This window comes from Lipotes vexillifer, unplaced genomic scaffold (genome assembly GCF_000442215.2).
Source record: "Lipotes vexillifer unplaced genomic scaffold, Lipotes_vexillifer_v1.1 scaffold513, whole genome shotgun sequence".
Taxonomy (NCBI): domain Eukaryota; kingdom Metazoa; phylum Chordata; class Mammalia; order Artiodactyla; family Lipotidae; genus Lipotes; species Lipotes vexillifer.
In genome coordinates, this window is record NW_006777952.1 from 947782 (window position 1) to 968623 (window position 20842).

The window sequence follows — 20842 nt, forward strand, 5'->3', positions numbered from 1 at the left end:
AAGCTTGAGGGAGACTCAGCCCAACTGGCTCACTCTTTAATCATCACCTAAGCACACGTCCTCTGGTTTGACCGTCAAGTAGGCCCAGCAGTTTCAATCCTCACCAGAGGCCCCAGGTCTTATACCAAGACTTTTACACATCTCAGGGAAAACTGCCTGCAAGAGTATGCCTCTGTAGGGCTTCCCTGGTGGCGCAGTGGTTAAGAATCCGCCTGCCAATGCAGGGGACACGGGTTCGAGCCCTGGTCCAGGAAAATCCCACATGCCGTGGAGCAACTAAGCCCGTGCGCCACAACTACTGAGCCTGCGAGCCATAATTACTAAGCCCATGTGCCACAATTACTGAAGCCCGCATGCCTAGAGCCCATGCACCACAACGAAGAACAGCCCCCACTCACCGCAACAAAGCCCACACACAGCAACGAAGACCCAATGCAGCCAAAATTAAATAACTAAATTAAAAAAAAAAAAAAAGAGTATGCCCCTGCGACCAGAAGCCAGGGCCTCCAGATGGCAGACGTGTTGATTCATAGCTAACAGATGCCCAGTTTTTCTGGTTTGACCTCTTACTTTTGTGAACAAGGAGAAGTGTGGGAGGTTTAAGTAGCGAAAGGGTTAGAAATCAGCGTATACTTTTCAGGTTCTGCCAGACAACCTTTTATTACATCAGAAAAGCAACACTAGGCACTAGATCTTGCAAAATATGTTCTGACCAACTCTAAACTTTCTGAAATTAAATATGCATAACCACTGTAAGGTTTTTAATGAACAAAACAGTTAAATACAAACTTTCATAGGCAAAATAGACTACTGTATAACTGGCAACCTCAGAGCCAAGTACTAAATTTTCTTGCACAGGTTTCAGTGGCGGTGGAATGGGGAGATGTAAATACTAGTGAGTACAAAACTTAATTTTGGCTTTATATATAGAAAAAAAACTTTGAGGAAAATAGCTTTAAACTGAATAGTATCTTTTGAAATAAACAGCTCAGGCCAGCCCTTACATATCTGAGGCTTATACTCAACCAGATCTGGGATGAAAATGAAGACTTAGGGTTTACAGTGACTTCAAATCCAGTTTCAAGAGTAGCCAAGTCACCTCATTTCCAGAAAGGGAAGTCTCTTTAGGATGACCACGACACTCTTCTGAAGACACCTGGATAGCCAGAGTTCCTTGGCCACAGTTCCACTTTTCCACGACACCGTGCCAATGCTGTAGTGTGGAACTTCCTCTGAAAGGCAACCAGAGCCCTACACCACAGCGCTTCTCCTGGCATTTTCAAGCCTCAAAAGAAAGAAGACCTCCTGCTTCAAGTTGGCAGTTACTGCTCCAGCTAGAGAAGTTAATTAACCCTTCCTCCCCCCCACTGATTTCCCTCCTGATCTTCAGCAGGGGCAGCTTAACATTCCTTTCAGAAATAAATAGTTCAAATGAGAAATTTAGAGTTAACTTCAAAAGAGCAGCAGAAAGCAGCCACTGCCCATTATGTTTGCAAATGAGTGAGTGAATGAATACACATGAACACACACACAGAAAAATCATAGAATAAATCCTGCATTTCCCACATTCACAGGGAAAAAAAAAAAAATCTTAAAAAAAGTATTAATTAGCGTTTGTTCTTGTGTGGGTTGATAGTCCAGGGCTCTGAGCAGGCATGGCCTTATAAACAGGGTTGCAAGCAGCCCTCCACACACCAAGTCAGGACTAGGGTGCAGAGAGGGGCCTTCGTGTACTTCTAACAGCTCAGTACCTGTGAGAGAACAGAGGTGATGCAGGGACTTTTTAACCCACAATGCATGAGGTATATGGAAACGTCCATCTGTGAAAGAACCACCAGCAGCGGGAGGGACTGCGGCAGGGCGTTCTCACAGCAACTGCTGATGAAGGATTTCCCACACCATCTTCTTCCGGAACAGAGGCATCTGGTGCTGCAGAGAATCCACAAGTAACACATACATCACACATGAAAGTGCCCAGCATCAACAACCTTTAGTTGTAGCATGTAAATAAAGTAGGATGTCAATGTCCTTTGTGTAAGCCTTGACTTTTCCACATCATGGTACAGACTTACAAAGACATAAAAAAAGGAGGTTATTTGTATTATTATATGTATCATAAGCATTTTTACGTGTTAAGGAAAATCAAAGCAGGATGCAGAATTACACAATAGAGTCCAAGAACAACTTCATAACAAAAACGTGTACCAAAAAGGGAAATAGCTAAGTGGTGGCACAAAAAGTAACTTTTCTACTTACCTGTATTTCAAAACATTCTAAAATGAACATATTCTGCTCTCTTATGAGAAAAACATGAAGTCTATTTAAATAAAGAAAAAAACAAACCTGCAAATTACTCTGTGCTATACCAAATGTTGTCCATGGCCAATTCTGTTCAAATAGCAACTTCCCCCCTTCAAATCTCATGTGATTAGGTTCAGAGAATAAATAACTCCTTCTTTAGAAGCATCAAAGAATTAGATGCTTTTTTTAATATATTATTCTGCTTTAACTGATAATCACTACATGGCCCAATTTTCAAAGCAACAACATGCCAGACAAATCCAAAATCACCTGTAACTCTTTTTGATGAAATCAGATACCCTTGAGGTACTCCTGGAGTTTCCTTATAAATAGTTGGATATACCATTTTACTATAAACTAGTGTGAAGAGGCCTAAAAAGTCTTAACACATGGATTCATAAATTATTTTAAATAGCTCAAAACTTGTAGTAAAAAATTACATATTTATTCTCAGTAAAACTGCTGAAGCTAACCAATTTTATTAATTCAGCATGGGAGCCCTAGTTAGTTCATGTTGTTAAAAAGCTTAGAATGGGGTTATTATTAGTCCTACTATGTTCAATATGTACAATTTGGTAGCTATCAAAATGAGGTCTGTTAAAGCAAACTATTTTTTAAAGGAGGTTGTCCTTGGTTGTAAAAAGACTGAGAATCCACTATTACAAACATAAATACTCAAGAGTTCCCAACATATTTGAATTTCCACTCAAATGCAGAGCTATGGAGAACCAAAACTAATCAGAACAGAAGGGAAAATCAGCATTCATAGCTACATCTTAGACCTGCAGCTTAAGTTCTCACAAGGCCTGATTTCCCCATGCTGTTACATATTCTGATGTGCCTCCTTCTTTGGCTAAAAATATTAGTAACACTCAAGAACCAGTGAACACTGGAGTTCAGAGATATGCAAATTGCCCCACTGGTCACCAAAGACTAGGATAAACGTGAGAGCAGATACAGTGACAAACCCTGATACTAGCAAGAGTAGGGCTATGGCCAAGCTTTACAGCAATAATAGTAGCACACCTACCATTATTAACAGCTTAATGTGTGCCAGGCACTGGTAACATGCTCTGAGTTTATCTTGTTTAGTAACAAGTAAAAGGATGAGGAGGGGTCTCCACTCACCTGAGTAAATGTGATAGGTTTGTCCCTAGAGATATAATCTGCATATTTACAAGTAAACATTCCACAATCACTCCCATTCAACTGTTGAGGAATCTCCTAAAATTATAAAAAAAGAAGAGAGGAAGGGGTGAAATTTCATCAAATACAAACTCCTTTGACTTTTTCTAAATATTACTGTGGATAAACAATATTATAAAGGTAAATGTTAAATATGGTATTACACAAACACACACACACAAACACAATTAGTCTTTATGTGGCATAAAAACCCAACCCATGACATGGAGTATGTGAGCCTCATGGAAAATGTTTTCTAGAAGGAAAGAGAAAAGCAAAGTGAGAGTTCAATCTCTCAGCTCTCATATAAAGCAAACTGAAAGAAGGTTTATTACCAGGAACAGGAATTCTAGTCAGAATTGTTTCAGAGGCATTCATAAATTTTGAAAATGGCTAAGTGTGGTTCAATAAGAGATATGCTTACAGTGCAATTAACCTATTTCCATACTGCAGAGTCTGACTTGTCTTCCCTAGCCGGAAAACTAAGACTACTGCTTTGGACCCCCACAGCTGCAAGCAGGAAAGAGAAAAAAGCCTCTTTATAGGGTTTAACCAGTTAGGAAATCTTGCCATGATGTTCAGTTCTGTCCTGAAAAAAAAAAAACTACTGCTTGCAAGCAGCACTTAAAGGCACCATAAACCAAAGGTGGTGGATTCCAAGCCCAGGTGAAGTAAACTCACACATTCCCCAAGCCCGTGTTGCACTAATCTTGGCCAGCCCCTTACACACTTTGGCTGTCAGTTATAAGGGGAATAAGAGAGTCTAATTCCACTGCTGGAAAACATACTAGATGACAACAACTCAATTTTTATTCAAAAAAATACACATGATTATTGTAAAAAGGAAAAGATTGAAAATGCACACCACCCATACATATGGTAGGTACCCTGAACTTCTCTCCTAAGCCCAGCATCTATCACAGAGTGGAGAGAACTATAGACTCCACCACACAAATGAAGAGAATTTGTCTTCTTTATTACATTTCCCATTCCAGAACACAGTTACTCATCCTAACAAACTCTTCTTTTATCTGTGCTTTCCTCAGGAAATCTCAACACTTACTCTTCTAATTATTCAACTTAGAAGTGAAAATGCTTTTGGATAAAGATAGTCAAGCCATTATACAGAGGTTAGGGCTAAAATTGATCTCATATAGCTTACTTTAAAAAGGAGCCATTAGGGAACTTCCCTGGCGGTCCAGTGGCAAAGACTCCATGCTCCCCATGCAGGGGGCATGGGTTCAAACCCTGGTCCGGGAACTAGATCCCACATGCCGCAACTAAGAGTTCACATGGGCTTCCCTGGTGGCGCAGTGGTTGAGAGTCCGCCTGCCGATGCAGAGGACACGGGTTCGTGCCCTGGTCCGGGAAGATCCCACATGCCACAGAGCGGCTGGGCCCGTGAGCCGTGGCCACTGAGCCTGCGCGTCCGGAGCCTGTGCTCCGCAACGGGAGAGGTCACAACAGTGAGAGGCCCGCGTACCAAAAAAAAAAAAAAAAAAAATGAGTTCACATGCTGCAACAAAAGAGCCCACTTGCCGCAACTAAAGATCCAGTACGTGGCAATAAAGATCCCACGTGACGCAACTAAGACCCAACACTGCTCAATAAATAAATAAATAATTTTTTTTCTTTCTTAAAGAAAAGGAGCCATTAGGGCTAAAAGATGTATGCATTTTTTTTTTTTTTTGCGGTACCCAGGCCTCTCACTGTTGTGGCCTCTCCCGCTGCGGAGCACAGGCTCCAGACGTGCAGGCTCAGCAGCCATGGCTCATGGGCCCAGGCGCTCCGCGGCATGTGGGATCCTCCTGGACGGGGGCACGAATCCGTGTCCCCTGCATCGGCAGGCGGACTCTCAACCACTGCGCCACCAGGGAAGCCCTGCGTTTTTTAATGAATGAATTAATTATTTTTTGGCTGCGTTGGGTCTTTGTTTCTGCAAGCAGGCTTTCTCTAGTTGCAACGAGCGGGTGCTACTCTTCGTTGCAGTGCACAGCCTTTGCATTGTGGTGCCTTCTCTTGTTGTGGAACACAGGCTCTTCAGTAGTTGTGGTGCACGAGCTCAGTAGTTGTGGCTCGCAGGCTCTAGAGTGCAGGCTCAGTAGTTGTGGTGCACGGGCTTAGTTGTTCCACGGCATGTGGGATCTTCCTGGACCAAGGCTCAAACCCGTGTTCCCTGCATTGGCAGGAGGATTCTTAACCACTGCGCCACTAGGGAAGTCCCAGATGTATGCATTTTTAAACCCTGAATGAGATTCAAATCTGGTAAGATCCAAAGCACATTCACAAATAGCACACCTGACTGTTGAGGACTCACAGCATCGGACCCTTAAGATCTTAATATACAAATTTCTCAGATAAGTTTTGAACAGCAGCTTTAAAATTTCCATTAATGCCAACCAAGAAAAGCAGCTGGCTTGAATTTACTGTGTTGTGTTTTTTTCTCAATTTTTTGAGACATGCAGATATTTAACATTTATAGTTTAGGAAACAAGATAAAGGCTTAAAAGCAAACAACTTGGTTAAATGAATTTCTGAAGATTTAGAAGTGATCATTCTAAAGATGTACACCTCAGGAGAATGCATGCCTAAGGATGAGTGAGTAAGGGGAGGAAGGAAGCCAAGTCTAAATAATATGCTACTGACAGGAAATGCAACAAAGTATTTGAAATACAGATGATCACCACTTACATGTGGCTTCATGCTGTAGTGGGTCCACTCTAAAACATTCAGGTCAATATTTCTTTTGGTCTTACTTTCATCCTGTAAATACTGACTGAAAAAACAGCAAAGAAGGAATATACTGATGAATCCCTGTGGAGACTTAGCATTATGACTACAAAGACATTGTGATATTTAATAGACCGGCCATTCTCAAAGCCATCTCTGTTAGATTTTTTTAAATATGATTGTTTTTGGCTTTTTACATTTTATTTTGTGTTTTTTCTGATTACAAAAATTATATATGGTTATATTTTAAAAATTAAAACATAATATGTAAAATGCAAAAGACCCCATAATAACCACTCTGGAAATATTTACTATTAGTGGCTTGCTGTTTGTTCCAGTTCTCTACTCCACCCCATTTTAAAACACACATTTTATTCTATTAAAAAAAAGTACTTCATTCTATAACTTGCTTTTTCTCACTTAAAAATAGATATAAAACAAGACATCTGGCCTGGAGTCTTAAAAAAAAAGGCACTGCCATGGAAAACAAAAAAAATGTAGGAGACTATTCTAAACTAAGGGAGACTAAAGAGACATTACTTACATGCATGAACTCTGACTGACTTCCTGGATTAGGAAAAAAAGCTATAAAAGATACCTGACGATATCAGAACATGAATCATATATTACACATTAGTGTTTTTAGTGGTTTTCTTAAGTGTGATAATGGCATTGTGGTTATGTAAGAGAATTTCCTCATTCCTAGGTGATATATACTTAAGTATTGAGAGTGATTTAATTTTATCCAAATCTCCAGAGGGTTATCAAATTTAACACAGGCATCTCAGTTCTCATCCTAACCTACATAAAAGGGAAACCAGTGCTATGCCAGGGCATGCGCTCACAACGGGAGCAGCAATATCACCCCCAGAGAGGAGAAAACTGGTTCTTAGAAGGCAAAAATCTTAGATATTTCAATGGTTTGTAGCCCTCTAAAGCTCAACCCAACAAACGAAGTCTCTTCCTTAATACTATTTTCTCTTGTCATGGAGAAATTAAATTAAAAAAAAATTTAGAGTGGGGAGGTGATAATGGAAAAAATTGAGAAAAGTTGGACCAGGGGCATCAGGAAAGGTAGGGGGCCTCAGATACCCAAAGAAGCTGAACTCTTCATATATTAAAAAAGAGAGGGGGGTGGGGAAAGTATAAATGTTATAAAAGTATGTTTTTTTGGTATCCTATTATAAGCAACAGACAAAATTTTGCTGTATGATTCCAATGAAAACATTCATAAGTATGTGATTATATGTATGTGTATGTGCACACGTATGTATGTATGCACATTTTATATACATCTTAAGCAGAAAAGACTAGAAGGAGATAACTGCTTTATAAACAATTTGGTGTATCTTATGATTTTAAAAAATTTCTTCTCTATATTTTTTATTCAAGATAAACACCCAGGGCTTCCCTGGTGGCGCAGTGGTTGAGAGTCCGCCTGCCGATGCGGGGGACGCGGGTTTGTGCCCCGGTCTGGGAGGATCCCACGTGCCACAGAGCGGCTGGGCCCGTGAGCCATGGCCGCTGGGCCTGCGTGTCCGGAGCCTGTGCTCCGCACTGGGAGAGGCCACAGCAGTGAGAGGCCCGTGTACCGCCAAAAAAAAAAAAAAAAAAAAAAAAATGTAAACACCCATAAATAAAAAGGATCTTTTACTAAAACAACATCAAAAAAGAAAGAACTGAATTATTGTTAACTTTTCTTCACACCATTCAACAAGAGTTCCTTACTAAAGTATCCTTATTAAAATTATCCAAGTATCCTTACTAAAATTAAAAACTGGAACCTGCATTTGCTTCCAGTGAGCATAAGGGTTTCAAAATAGATTTGTTTCACTGATTTGCTTCCTCTCTGTGAAATTCTTGTCATCACTTTACATAGCTAATAGATGGCTATGCTTTAAAGGCAGGTTTCTAGCAATTACTATTAAAACAGTTACCTACAAACCATGTTTTAACTTAAAAATTACCTCCAGGTTCTATGAGATGAACCAAACCATCATGGAAAGCACAGAGACATCAGTGAGTGGGCTTAAGAATTCAGAGAACTAATGTATCAATCCCAGAGAAATCTAATTCAATTCACGGGATTCTGATCAAATATATTTTACATTATGACATATGACAAACTTGTTTTCAGTGATGCTATTAAATAAGATTTCTCAGTTAAGATCAGATTTTGGGGTTATTTTTAGACAAAAAGATGGATTCAGGTCAAGTTGTGAACAACTAGGAAGATAACTCTCACTACACATTAGACTACCATCCACCAGAGGATGGAAAGAAGAAAGACCACTTAACAAAGGGCACACTGAGGCAAAACTGAAGTTTTTAAGCCTTTACTTACAGGAGAATCTCACAGATCCTGTGGCCCTTTTGTCCCATAGAATCCAGATATTTAAGACACTTTTTTCTTAGGTCTATCACCTATAATGGAAAAATGCAACATCCAGAAACAACCATCACAAAAATGAGAATTTTATTTCTAAAAAGATAAGCATTTAAAAAAATATATGTGTACCAACATGAATGGATTTCTAAGACACATTTTTCATAAAACATCACAGATGACATGAGCTCCATGTCTATAAAATTATATTTTTCTATTCCAAGAGAAAGGCATAGAAACTTATTCCTTAAAACATTAGTGGTCCTCTCAGAGTGATGAGACTTTTTTTTTGCCTTTTTCTTTTACCCTTACTACAATAAACCCATTATCATCTTGTAAAAAAAAGTAATAAAATAACCCACGTGTATTAAAATTCCTATTAAAAATCAAAGCTCCTCCACTACAGACTGTCTTATAGCTTTCTAAGTTGTTCAACTCAAGAACTAAGAAAGGACTCTGCAGAGTATGCCTTTAACATATACTACAGGACTCTCACTAGACAGAAGAGTCGCCTTCACTACCAGTACACTTCATTTTATTGTGCTTTGCAGACACTGCATTTTTCACAAATTGAAGGTCTGTGGCAACCCTGCATTAAGCAAGTCTATCAGTGTCATTTTTCTAACAGTGTTTGCTCACTTCATGTCTGTGTGTCGTATCTTGGTAATTCTTCACAACATTTCAAACTTTTTCATTATTAATATACTTGTTATGGTGATCTGTGATCAGTGACCGTTGATGCTATTGTGAAAAGATTACAGCTCACTGAAGGCTCAGATGATGTTTAGCATAAAAAGTATTTAGCAATAAAGTATTTTTTAATTAAGGTATATATATTGTTTTTTAGATACAGTGTTATTGCAGACTTAACAGACTACAGTGTAGTGTAAACATAACTTTTATATGCACTGGGAAACCAAGAAATTGATGTCACTCTCTTTATTGTGATATTTGCTTTACAGCGGTGGTCTGTAACTGAACTGCAATATCTCTGAGATATGCCTGCATTTAACAAAACAGTCATTATCCAAACTCCAACGATTAAACCTCTCGACTTACCACCAGGCTCCAATGTACCTTCCGATGAATAGGCACCAGAATAAGTTCCTGTTCAAAGAGATTGACCCCTTTGGTCCATCTTTTCACTGCTTGGTAACCCCCAGACTTTAATTTCGGATAGAAGAAAGTACTGAATGCATAAAGTGCTGGATACCCTTGTTTTTTATTTCTTTCCACCAGGAGATTCATGTAAAAATTAATGACCTGTAATATCAAGAGAGTAAATGTTGGAATATGGCAAGTATATTATCAAAACTAGATTTCTACCTAACTCAATTAGGATGAATTAGAAAGTAAGCTGAGGGAAGGGAAGGTACTAAGGAAGGAGATAAAAGGGCTGTCTATGACAGAAGATGGAAAACAAAAAATGATCAGTGCAGGGACTTCCCTGGTGGCGCAGTGGATAAGAATCCACTTGCCAATGCAGGGGACACGGTTCGATCCCTGGTCCAGGAAGATCCCATATGCCACGGAGCAAATAAGCCTGTGTGCCACAACTACTGAGCCTGCATGCCACAACTACTGAAGCCCACATACCTAGAGCCCGTGCTCTGCAACGAGAAGCCACCGCAGTGAGAAGCCAGCGCACCGCAACAAAGAGTGGCCCCCGCTCACCGCAACTAGCGAAAGCCCGCATGCAGCAACAAAGACCCAAAGCAGCCAAAAATAAAATAAATAAAATAAAATAAATAAAATAAAATAAATGTATTTAAAAATAAATGATCAGTGCAAAATGGGAGGGATTAAGAAGGAATGAGACTGTACTTTTGAGGCATATGAGTAAGAGAGACAAGAGAAAGAACTCAAGGAGAAAGTCTGCAACAATGAAAATGTATATAACTATATCATACACAAAATATGCAAAACTATTAACTGGAAGTGCATTTTACTATATATAAATTACAGCTCAATTTAAAAAAATTAAATGGAAGGAAATACACCAAAACATTAGTATTTTGTTTATTTTTGAGTTGTGCCACTTTCAAACGACAATGTTTTTCCTTCACTTTTCCTGTATTTTCTAAATTTTCTATAATAAACATATTACATTCACAATGTGAAACAGAAACATTCTAATTTTACAAGAATGTGTTTATATGTCACTAGTTATAGCGGGGAGGAAAGAAGGCAAAGGGAGAAAATGCAGGGGCTGAGCAGCTGGGTAAAGAACCAAATGGGAAATTGGCAAGAACCAAGAGCTAGCTTTAGCTAAATACATAAGGATACAAGATGACAATTAGGCAAATTTTACAGTTATCACTCAAATGAAATAAAGAAAAAAATCACACAGTGTACATACAGTGATCAATATATTCCTTTATTATTGAAAAAATAAACTGGCTCCTATAAGAATTCATCTAAAATAAAGTATTGCTTGCTTCCTTCCATTTATCACTTGCACCCAGGATTTATAAAAATCTCACTGAAGACTAGTAAGTGGTGGATGAAACAAAGCACAAATGCAGAAGAGGGAAACATTGCTAATTAAAGGCAGCAAACAATAAGAATTAATCATGTTTTTAAGGTTTAAGATGTTTTTGTTTTAGAAAAACTAAAGCTGCTCTACCAGCCCCTTTTAATTGTGTAGAAACCACTATGGTTACAGACAGAAAATGACTAAGCATAATGATAGTTAAAGGGGGAAAAAAAGACAACTTACTTCATCATTGAGCCAGTGATAGTTCTTCAAGGTCTGGATATCTCCTCGAGTGATTCGTAATTTGAAAGCACTACTTAGGATCTCATCCTGTGGGCCATGGCCTAGAGCATTACTGATTTCCTTTTCCATGTCCTGAATTACAAAGTCCAGAGGTTGCTACTTTTAATATGGAACCACTATCAGATACTGAAAGTCTGAGATTGAAAAAAGCTTTTCAGAGCTTCCCTGGTGGTGCAGTGGTTGGGAGTCCGCCTGCCGATTCAGGGGACACGGGTTCTTGCCCCGGTCCAGAAAGATTCCACATGCCGCGGAGCAGCTGGACCCGTGGGCCATGGCCGCTGCGCCTGCACGTCCGGGGCCTGTGCTCCGCGACAGGAGGGGCTGCAACACTGAGAGGCCCGCGTACCGCAAAAAAAAAAAAGGCTTTTCATCTCTGTAATACCTGACCCTTAAGAAAAATAGATCATCAAAGACCTACTAAATTGAAGTAGGAAAGGATTTCAATTTAGGAGCACAAAGCAATCTTACTACTAATGGTTATAAAAAATGCTAGTTCAATTATTAACTTCTGAAAACAATAATTTGACAATAATATTTAAAGTATACTCTCAATTATCCCACTACCATGTGGGATACACGAGCCAAACATGTACCAGATGCTTGAAGCACACCATTAATCCCTGCTTGTGGGGAAAGTATTATCACCATTTTATAGAAGAGGTAAAGCTCACAGAATTTTGGTTACATGGTCAAAGTCATATAATGATTAAAAGGCAGAGCCAAGATTTGAACCCAGGAGTGTCTAACTCCTTAGCCTTTGCTCCTTTCACAATACTACAAAAGCATTTTCATACTTTCTTTATCTACCTCCTGAATTTTTATTTTAAAACATCAAAGTAATAAAATTAGGAATCAAAGATATCTTTCTATCTACTTTTGACATGAAGAGAGTAAGCAGAAACTAGAAAACTAGGCAACAGTCTAGCAACTGAGTCCTTATTGACTAGATGGCATCATTCTAAAGAATTACAAAGAGAAATGCATATTTAAGTTATAAGCCTGAATCTATAAGCCAAATAGAAATTATTTCATCCAGATATTTTCAATACTGCTCCCCCCCACTAAACACAATTTTGCAATTTTATGGATCTCTCTCTCCACCTGCATGCCCAACATATAGTAAGTATTCAATAAATATTCACTGAATAGGACTGACTACCACAACAATGGAGGAGTCAAGATGTGGGCTCACCTTTAAAATGAGTATTTTTAACTACCTTCATTTCCCTGTTTTCTATAAGTTTTTACTTATAGAAACGTTTCAAATACAATAATCATTGAAAGGGACATTTTAGTGAACCATAATTGCTTAACAAAAACCTCAATGAAGGGGAGTTCCCTGGCAGTCCAGTGGTTGGGACTTGGCGCTTTCACTGCCTGGGCCTGGGTTCGATCCCTGGTTGGGGAACTGGGATCCCACAGGCCATGCATCTCGGCCAAAAATAAACAAATAAAATAAAATGTTAAAAAAAAAAAAAAGAACTGCAATGAACTCCTTCCTAATGTCAAACCCATACAGTGTAACTCAAAATATTTTAAGTTTAGAAAAAGAATCTACAAAGAACCCATTATATTCCAAGATATATGACAATCCTGTCTACTCACATTTGCTGAAATTAATCTAATCCCTTAGGCCACTTTCACAGATCACTAATGATCAGTGTAGCCAGTGACTGACCAGCCCTTGGGCCTGATTTCCTTCATACATACATTCCCTAGCCTGGAGAAACTCTTCAAAACAAAACATTCACTCAAGTCTTAAATAACTGAGGTTATTTAAAAACATGCCCCTTATTCTGATCAACACAAGAAACAAGAAACAATACCTCTGTAAGTTCAAGAAAATCATCTGTCCTTTTATCCCTCTCTTTGCTTGAGCAATTTTTTTCTTTTGTCTCAAGTACTGACATCTTCCTCCTGAGTAAGCCATTGCTTCCACTGCCCAGGCGCAGTCGGGCTGACACTTCCTCAGATAAGTCAGGTTCCAGCTGGAGTCCCCTCCTCTGATCAAAAAAGTTCCCATATTCTACTGACATGTTTGATACTTGCACATATAAAAATACGTAACACATGAAATATAAAACAGCACCATTATCTTGAAAGAAAAGAGAATTAGTAAATCCCCAAGTGAGTAAAGTAGATTAAGCATATCTGCCTGTCCCTGGAAGAGGGAACAAAAATGGTTCAAGACCTAAGGCTCACAACAGGACACCTCAATTATAAACCATGAAGCAGAACATTTGTTTCCCCTGGAGGTAGCAAGAAAAGTATTTTCAGTTTTCTTATTTCAATTAAAAATAATATAGTTAAAAGACATTTTGAAAAGCTTTAAAAAAGCAAAAAATATGACCCATAATCCCACCACTCAAAATAAACTACTTCTATCCTTACACCAAGTAAACTTGTTCTACTTCATCCTTTTAAAAAGTACTTATATATAGAAAAATGCACAAAACATTAATGTGCCACTTAATTTTTGTAATATTAACACCTATGTAACCACCATTCAGGTCAATAAACAGAATTTTGCCAGCATCCCAGAAACTCTGATAAAAATCTTTCCTTATCATGACCCTACGTAACTGTTAATACTGAACTTAAGTCATCTGGTAGGCAAATTTATCTAAAATTAGGAAATTTATTTAGAAATAGAGCATTGGACTAGAGCTACACTCTCAACACACATAGCCAGTGCTCTTTACTCTAGCTAACTGCCAGGTATACTGGTCCTAGGAAACCAGTAGCTGCTGGCCCTTCCACATGGTCCCAGATCACAATGCCTTCAGGTTCAGCAAGGATAGAAGCAGGATGTAGTCTTTAGCCAGATAACAAATACATTAGAGAAGGGAACAATCTAAGACTTAGGACTAAAGATCATGACTTAAGACTATGACTTAGCCTTAAGCATATTTCTTATGAAGATATCAAATGGGAAAAGAGAATCTTGATCAGACTGATACTTAACACAAAGCAGTTCCCTAAACTTTGGTATTTCTATTACCTAAAATATGAAATAATCTAAAACTTCCAAGTTTGCATTTAGTTTAGGAATATAATTCTTTTGGATATGGAGTGCTTAGTAAACACTTTGCCACTATTATTTAAAATGTTGGTATTGCTATGGAGATCACTGGGACACTTCTTATTCTGATACTTATATAGAAAATGTAAAATCCAATTAAGCAGAAGATTGGTAATATTTTCAAGTAAATATAAAATCTTGAATCTGAAAAGTCCCGAACAACTATTTTCCCTAAAGATGGTTTTAAAAAATTCTCAAAAAGAAGCCAGGCAACACAGATAAGGGTTGGGATGGAGGCAAGTTAGTCTCTCTTACAAAGGTCGCTATAGCACAGAGATAAAAAATCTTGCGGGCTTCCCTGGTGGCGCAGTGCTTGAGAGTCCGCCTGCCGATGCAGGAGACGCGGGTTCGTGCCCCGTTTCGGGAGGATCCCACATGCCGCGGAGCGGCTGGGCCCGTGAGCCATGGCCGCTGAGCCTGCGCGTCCGGAGCCTGTGCTCCGCAAATGGGAGAGGCCACAAAAAAAAAATCTTGCAACTCAGAAGAAAGCCAAAGGTGTGTATCCTCAATGCCTACTGCTTCTTCAAAGAAAACAACGGAATTAAAAATCGAAGTAACATATACCATATCTTTCTTATTTTTCATGGGCCCAAAATTTTAACATAAGTCAGGTGAAAGAGTAAAAGACATAAAATTTAACTAGGGTTTCTACTTACACCTTCATTTTCTAGTCTGATTCCAAGTGTCTTCTCTGTATCAGAAAGTTTCCCCTTTGAACACCTGAGGAAAAAAAGTGAGATTACAGACTGGATGACTGTAATCTGATACATATTAAACAAGTTTCAGAAAGAAGATTTAATAATTGTAAACAAATATTGCCTTGAGTTTATATAGTCCTCTAAACCAAAGGTTAGCAAAATTTTTCTAAAAAGGATCAGATAGTAAATATCTTAGCTTTGCAGGTCTTATGGTTTTTGTCACATCTTCTCAACTTTCATTGTAGTTTAAAAGCGACCATAAGTAGTATGTAAATGAATGAGTACGACTGTGTCCAATAAAACTTTACTTACAAAAGCAGGCAGGTGGACCAGATTTGGTCCATGGGCCATAGTTTACCAAACTCTACTATAAATGAACCAACATCCAAAATCCTAAGGCACAGAGAACTGCCTTCACTGTTCATATACTAGAGATGCTGACCACCAGAGATGCCCACCACACCCACACTCTTATCTAAGCAGTACCTATGCCTCCTAACCTCTAATGCCTAGGGGAGAAGGGTACCCTCCCAAGCTAGGGTGGACATCTGACACAAGAGCTACCTATGTACCCACATATGCTGACCAGCTACCAGAGCTGAGAAGAGTTCACAATTCCTCAGACATGGTTACTCATAAATATAGTTTATAAAGTGAGAAAATAATATGTCAACAGATGGAGAGATATACCATGTTCTTGGATTGGAAGAATCAACATTGTGAAAATGACTCTACTACCCAAAGCAATCTACAGATTCAATGCAATCCCTATCAAACTACCACTGGCATTTTTCACAGAACTAGAACAAAAAAATTCACAATTTGTATGGAAACACAAAAGACCCCGAATAGCCAAAGCAATCTTGAGAACGAAAAATGGAGCTGGAGGAATCAGGCTCCCTGACTTCAGACTATACTACAAAGCTACAGTAATCAAGACAGTATGGTACTGGCACAAAAACAGAAAGATAGATCAATGGAACAGGATAGAAAGCCCAGAGATAAACCCATGCACATATGGTCACCTTATCTTTGATAAAGGTGGCAGGAATGTACAGTGGAGAAAGGACAGCCTCTTCAATAAGTGGTGCTGGGAAAATTGGACAGGTACATGTAAAAGTATGAGATTAGATCACTCCCTAACACCATACACAAAAATAAGCTCAAAATGGATTAAAGACCTAAATGTAAGGCCAGAAACTATCAAACTCTTAGAGGAAAACATAGGCAGAACACTCTATGACATAAATCACAGCAAGATCCTTCTTGACCCATCTCCTAGAGTAATGGAGATAAAAACAAAAATAAACAAATGGGACCTAATGAAACTTCAAAGCTTTTGCACAGCAAAGGAAACCATAAACAAGACCAAAAGACAGCCCTCAGAATGGGAGAAAATATTTGCAAATGAATCAACTGACAAAGGATTAATCTCTAAAATTTACAGGCAGCTCATGCAGCTCAATAACAAAAAAATAAACAACCCAATCCAAAAATGGGCAGAAGACCTAAATAGACATTTCTCCAAAGAAGATATACAGACTGCCAACAAACACATGAAAGAATGCTCAACATCATTAATCATTAGAGAAATGCAAATCAAAACTACAATGAGATATCATCTCACACCAGTCAGAATGGCCATCATCAAAAAATCTAGAAACAATAAATGCTGGAGAGGGTGTGGAGAAAAGGGAACACTCTTGCACTGCTGGTGGGAATGTGAATTGGTACAGCCACTATGGAGAACAGTATGGAGGTTCCTTAAAAAACTACAAATAGAACTACCATATGACCCAGCAATCCCACTACTGGGCATATACCCTGAGAAAACCATAATTCAAAAAGAGTCATGTACCAAAATGTTCATTGCAGCTCTATTTACAATAGCCCGGAGATGGAAACAACCTAAGTGTCCATCGTCGGATGAATGGATAAAGAAGATGTGGCACATATATACAATGGAATATTACTCAGCCATAAAAAGAAACGAAATTGAGCTATTTGTAATGAGGTGGATAGACCTAGAGTCTGTCATACAGAGTGAAGTAAGTCAGAAAGAGAAAGACAAATACCGTATGCTAACACATATATATGGAATTTAAGAAAAAAAAAATGTCATGAAGAACCTAGGGGTAAGACAGGAATAAAGACACAGACCTACTAGAGAACGGACTTGAGGATATGGGGAGGGGGAAGGGTGAGCCGTGACAAAGCGAGAGAGAGGCATGGACATATATACACTACCAAACGTAAGGTAGATAGCTAGTGGGAAACAGCCGCATAGCACATGGAGATCAGCTTGGTGCTTTGTGACCGCCTGGAGGGGTGGGATAGGGAGGGTGGGAGGGAGGGAGACGGGAGAGGGAAGAGATATGGGAACATATGTATATGTATAACTGATTCACTTTCTTATAAAGCAGAAACTAACACACCATTGTAAAGCAATTATACCCCAATAAAGATGTTAAAGAAAAAGAAAATATGTCAAAGAAAACTTAGAATAAACTGAACCATGTACCTCTTTTCACTTCTCACTGAACATAGAGGTCCCCTTGTTTCAACAACTCTATCTGTGAGGATGATAAAAAAAAGAAAAAAAAGCGTTTCCTTTATTAATCAATCATATAGCTGGAATTTCAATTTACGGTTTCCAAAGTATCAAGATATTAATTTACACTGAAATGCTAAAATGGGTTCCAAAGACATTAGCCTCCACACGAATTAAGTTGCTTAAAAACGCATAAGTCTCTTTCTCCTTTAAATATAATCTTTAGTGTAAACTGACTAATATCTGCTCATCTGGTAAGCTATCATTTAGTGCCATTTAGTGAACAGCAAGTGGAGAAATACAAGGAAATTAATATAAGGAATACAAAGAAATTAATTTTAGGCTCACAAAATATACACTATGATATAGAAGCTAGGAATAATAATTAAGAGGTATTTTATAAATTGGCTTTATTTTGAAATAGCATTTTTACTGAACTACTGGTACTTGGTAGGCTCCCGTCAATGCCCTGGGGTCTGATAATGTTTTAAAGTTTGGTACACCAGCTTTTACTAGTATGTCATTTTTCAATTTTATATGCACTTGAACTAAGTTCAATATATTAAGACTATTAAGACACAGCTAAATCTGGGAACTCACATTGTTTTGGAACAAACTGAGTTGTTTTGACTCCATGACTTTGCTCTTGCCCCCAGCCTTTGGTCTTTAATGTGTCCATCTGACTTCTTTGAGAACTTAGAAACACAAAAAGTGAAGATCAGATACAAAAGGAAAATCTATTATAAGTATTCATTATCTCTTTCTGGTAAGCTTCTCCAAACAGGAGTAATTGATAACCCAGAAATGTCAAATTACAAGAGAAAGGACACAACATAGCATCATCTGGGACTAGGATAAAAGGAGTCTAATCCTGATTCTAATATTCCAGCCAAGTTACCTAACCTCCAGTTTCCCCATTATAAAAGTGGATGTTCTCAATCCCCAGCACCACCTTGACTGAAAAATCTCAGCATAACACCCAAGTTAAAAGATGAAAAATTTTAAACGACATACTGAAATGGATCCCAAAACAACACATTAAAAGAACATAAGAAGAAAAAGAACAACAACCAAAAAAACATAATAAGCAAAATAGTTTGAGGATTTTGCTGACATGACAAAACCAACAGTTCATGAAGTATACTGCTGCTTCCAACAGTGGCTAGTCAAAATGGAAAAAAATATGAACATTCTGATTGACTAAACTGAAGTTCTTTTTAAATAAATTTCTTTGTCTATTTTTTGGCTGTGTTTGGTTTTCATTGCTGGGTGTGGGCTTTCTCTAGTTGCAGTGAGCAGGGGCTACTCTTCAATGCGGTGCGTGGGCTTTTCATTGCGGTGGCTTCTCTTGTTGCAGAGCACAGGCTCTAGGCACGCGGGCTTCAGTAGTTGTGGCACAAGGGCTCAGTAGTTGTGGCTCACGGGCTCTAGAGCACAGGCTCAGTAGTTGGGGCGCACGGGCTTAGTTGCTCTGCGGCATGTGGAATCTTCCTGGACCAGGGCTTGAACCCATGTCCCCTGCATTGGCAGGCAGATTCTTAACCACTATACCACCAGGGAAGTCCCTGAATTTCTTTTTAAAGTTCACAACCAAAGTTAAAATTCCCAAAGTTAAAATTCTTGTTATTTCTGCATTCAACAAGCTAGACAGTCTTGTGACTTCTTCACCTTCAACTTACTGTTACATAATTTCTGGGACTCCCCTCTGTGTATTCTCAAACCGCTTGTTAGAATTATCAAGTAGACCTCAAACCTGAGCTCACATATTTTTTGTCCCCTTATTTACAGGGAAATAAAAGGCCAGACATCAATTCCTTCTGCCATTCTCATCTATTTGGTCAACTCAGCACAGTTAATTAACAAGCAGTCTTGTAAGGAAAACTTCTTATGACCTGGGATGATTTTAATCTTGTCTCTAGAGTGGAAGATTTCCGACTGTACTAAGATGCATCCACTAGGATGCCTCAGAGACTATGTGTACATAGCAGGGGTGGGGGTGGGGGCTGGGTGGGAGGAGATGAAGGGAGGGTGTGGGGGAAAAAGAGAGGAAGAGACAGAGGTCGAGAAACTTGTGTTGGGGAGGTTGAAAAAACTCTCTGCTCCCTGGGAACCTGACTTCAACCAGTGATTCCACTTTTCTGTATCAGTTTTATGTAAGAGTTCACTTGAACAAAGGACTCTTAAAGCTAACAGAAAATTCTATTTTGTAAAACCACTGTTCTATATAATCAATCAGTACAGACAAATTACAGGGCTCACCCTCTCAATATCAATCTCTTTTTTCAACAAAGCCCTTCCCATCAATCCCTTCTCCAAAAATAAGGAAAAAGATGTCTGGCAAAGCATTTATCTTGGTAACGCATCTTTACCTATGATGAGCTGAAGTTACAGGAGGAACAGTGTTTCCATGACCACCTTCTTTAAGTCGCTCCAATAACCTTCGGTATTTCTCTCTCTCCTCTTTTTGAACACCCTAAATAAAAGAAAGCATTTAGATAACTATCAGCACATTTATCGCTCTCCTCTTTTTGAACACCCTAAATAAAAGAAAGCATTTAGATAACTAGCAGCACATCAAACCTATAATTAAATCATAAACAAAGAATAAGAGGTCAAATGCAGCTCATAGATGTGTTTCATTTGCCAGCACAGTGTTTTTGTATTTTAGTGTTCTTTTAATTCCTTTAATTACCAACTTTATAAATTAAAAAGAAAAATCCAGTAACATCTGGTCTCTTTTGAAACACTGTATCAACAATCTGGAGCTATGTAAGACTATTTATTCCCTTTGGTCACCTATTCACTCCAGCCCATTTCACTCATTTACATTATCTGCTAGACCTTGATAGCATCTGAGTTTTTGACAGTGAAACTGGGTAAACCACAAAAAACTCAGCAGAAATAATCCACTTGCATATTCAGAACATTCAGCTTCCGAAACAGAACTGGTCTCACCAAAGTCACTAACCCTCTATGGCCAGATCCAATGGACACATTTTCAGCTCTTCTGTCAACTGACCTCTCTCTCCAGCATCTCACCCTGCTAACCTCGCCTTGCCTTCCTGGACAATACACTCCTGATTTCTTTTTTTTTTTTTTTTTAATTTTTTTTTTTTTTTTTTTTTTTTTT

At 38.6% G+C, this 20842-nt stretch overlaps 1 protein-coding gene across 2 annotated transcripts in view; it reads right to left on the reverse strand.

Annotated features, from left to right (window-relative positions):
- Positions 1-638: 638 nt before the first annotated feature.
- Positions 639-20842, reverse strand: part of SENP2 (SUMO specific peptidase 2) — a 35757-nt gene continuing 15553 nt past the window's right edge. Inside the window, exons 7-17 of one of the 2 annotated variants that reach the window (XM_007451389.1) lie at positions 20082-20185; positions 18313-18407; positions 17683-17734; positions 15120-15183; positions 13208-13384; positions 11322-11453; positions 9662-9865; positions 8561-8640; positions 6178-6262; positions 3430-3525; positions 639-1929 (exon numbers count right to left, since the gene is read on the reverse strand). In XM_007451389.1, coding sequence (XP_007451451.1) covers positions 1867-1929; positions 3430-3525; positions 6178-6262; positions 8561-8640; positions 9662-9865; positions 11322-11453; positions 13208-13384; positions 15120-15183; positions 17683-17734; positions 18313-18407; positions 20082-20185 — 1152 coding nt within the window. In that variant the 3' untranslated portion in view covers positions 639-1866. The remainder of the gene's footprint in view (positions 1930-3429; positions 3526-6177; positions 6263-8560; positions 8641-9661; positions 9866-11321; positions 11454-13207; positions 13385-15119; positions 15184-17682; positions 17735-18312; positions 18408-20081; positions 20186-20842) is intronic. The other variant, XM_007451390.1, reaches the window with a different exon arrangement.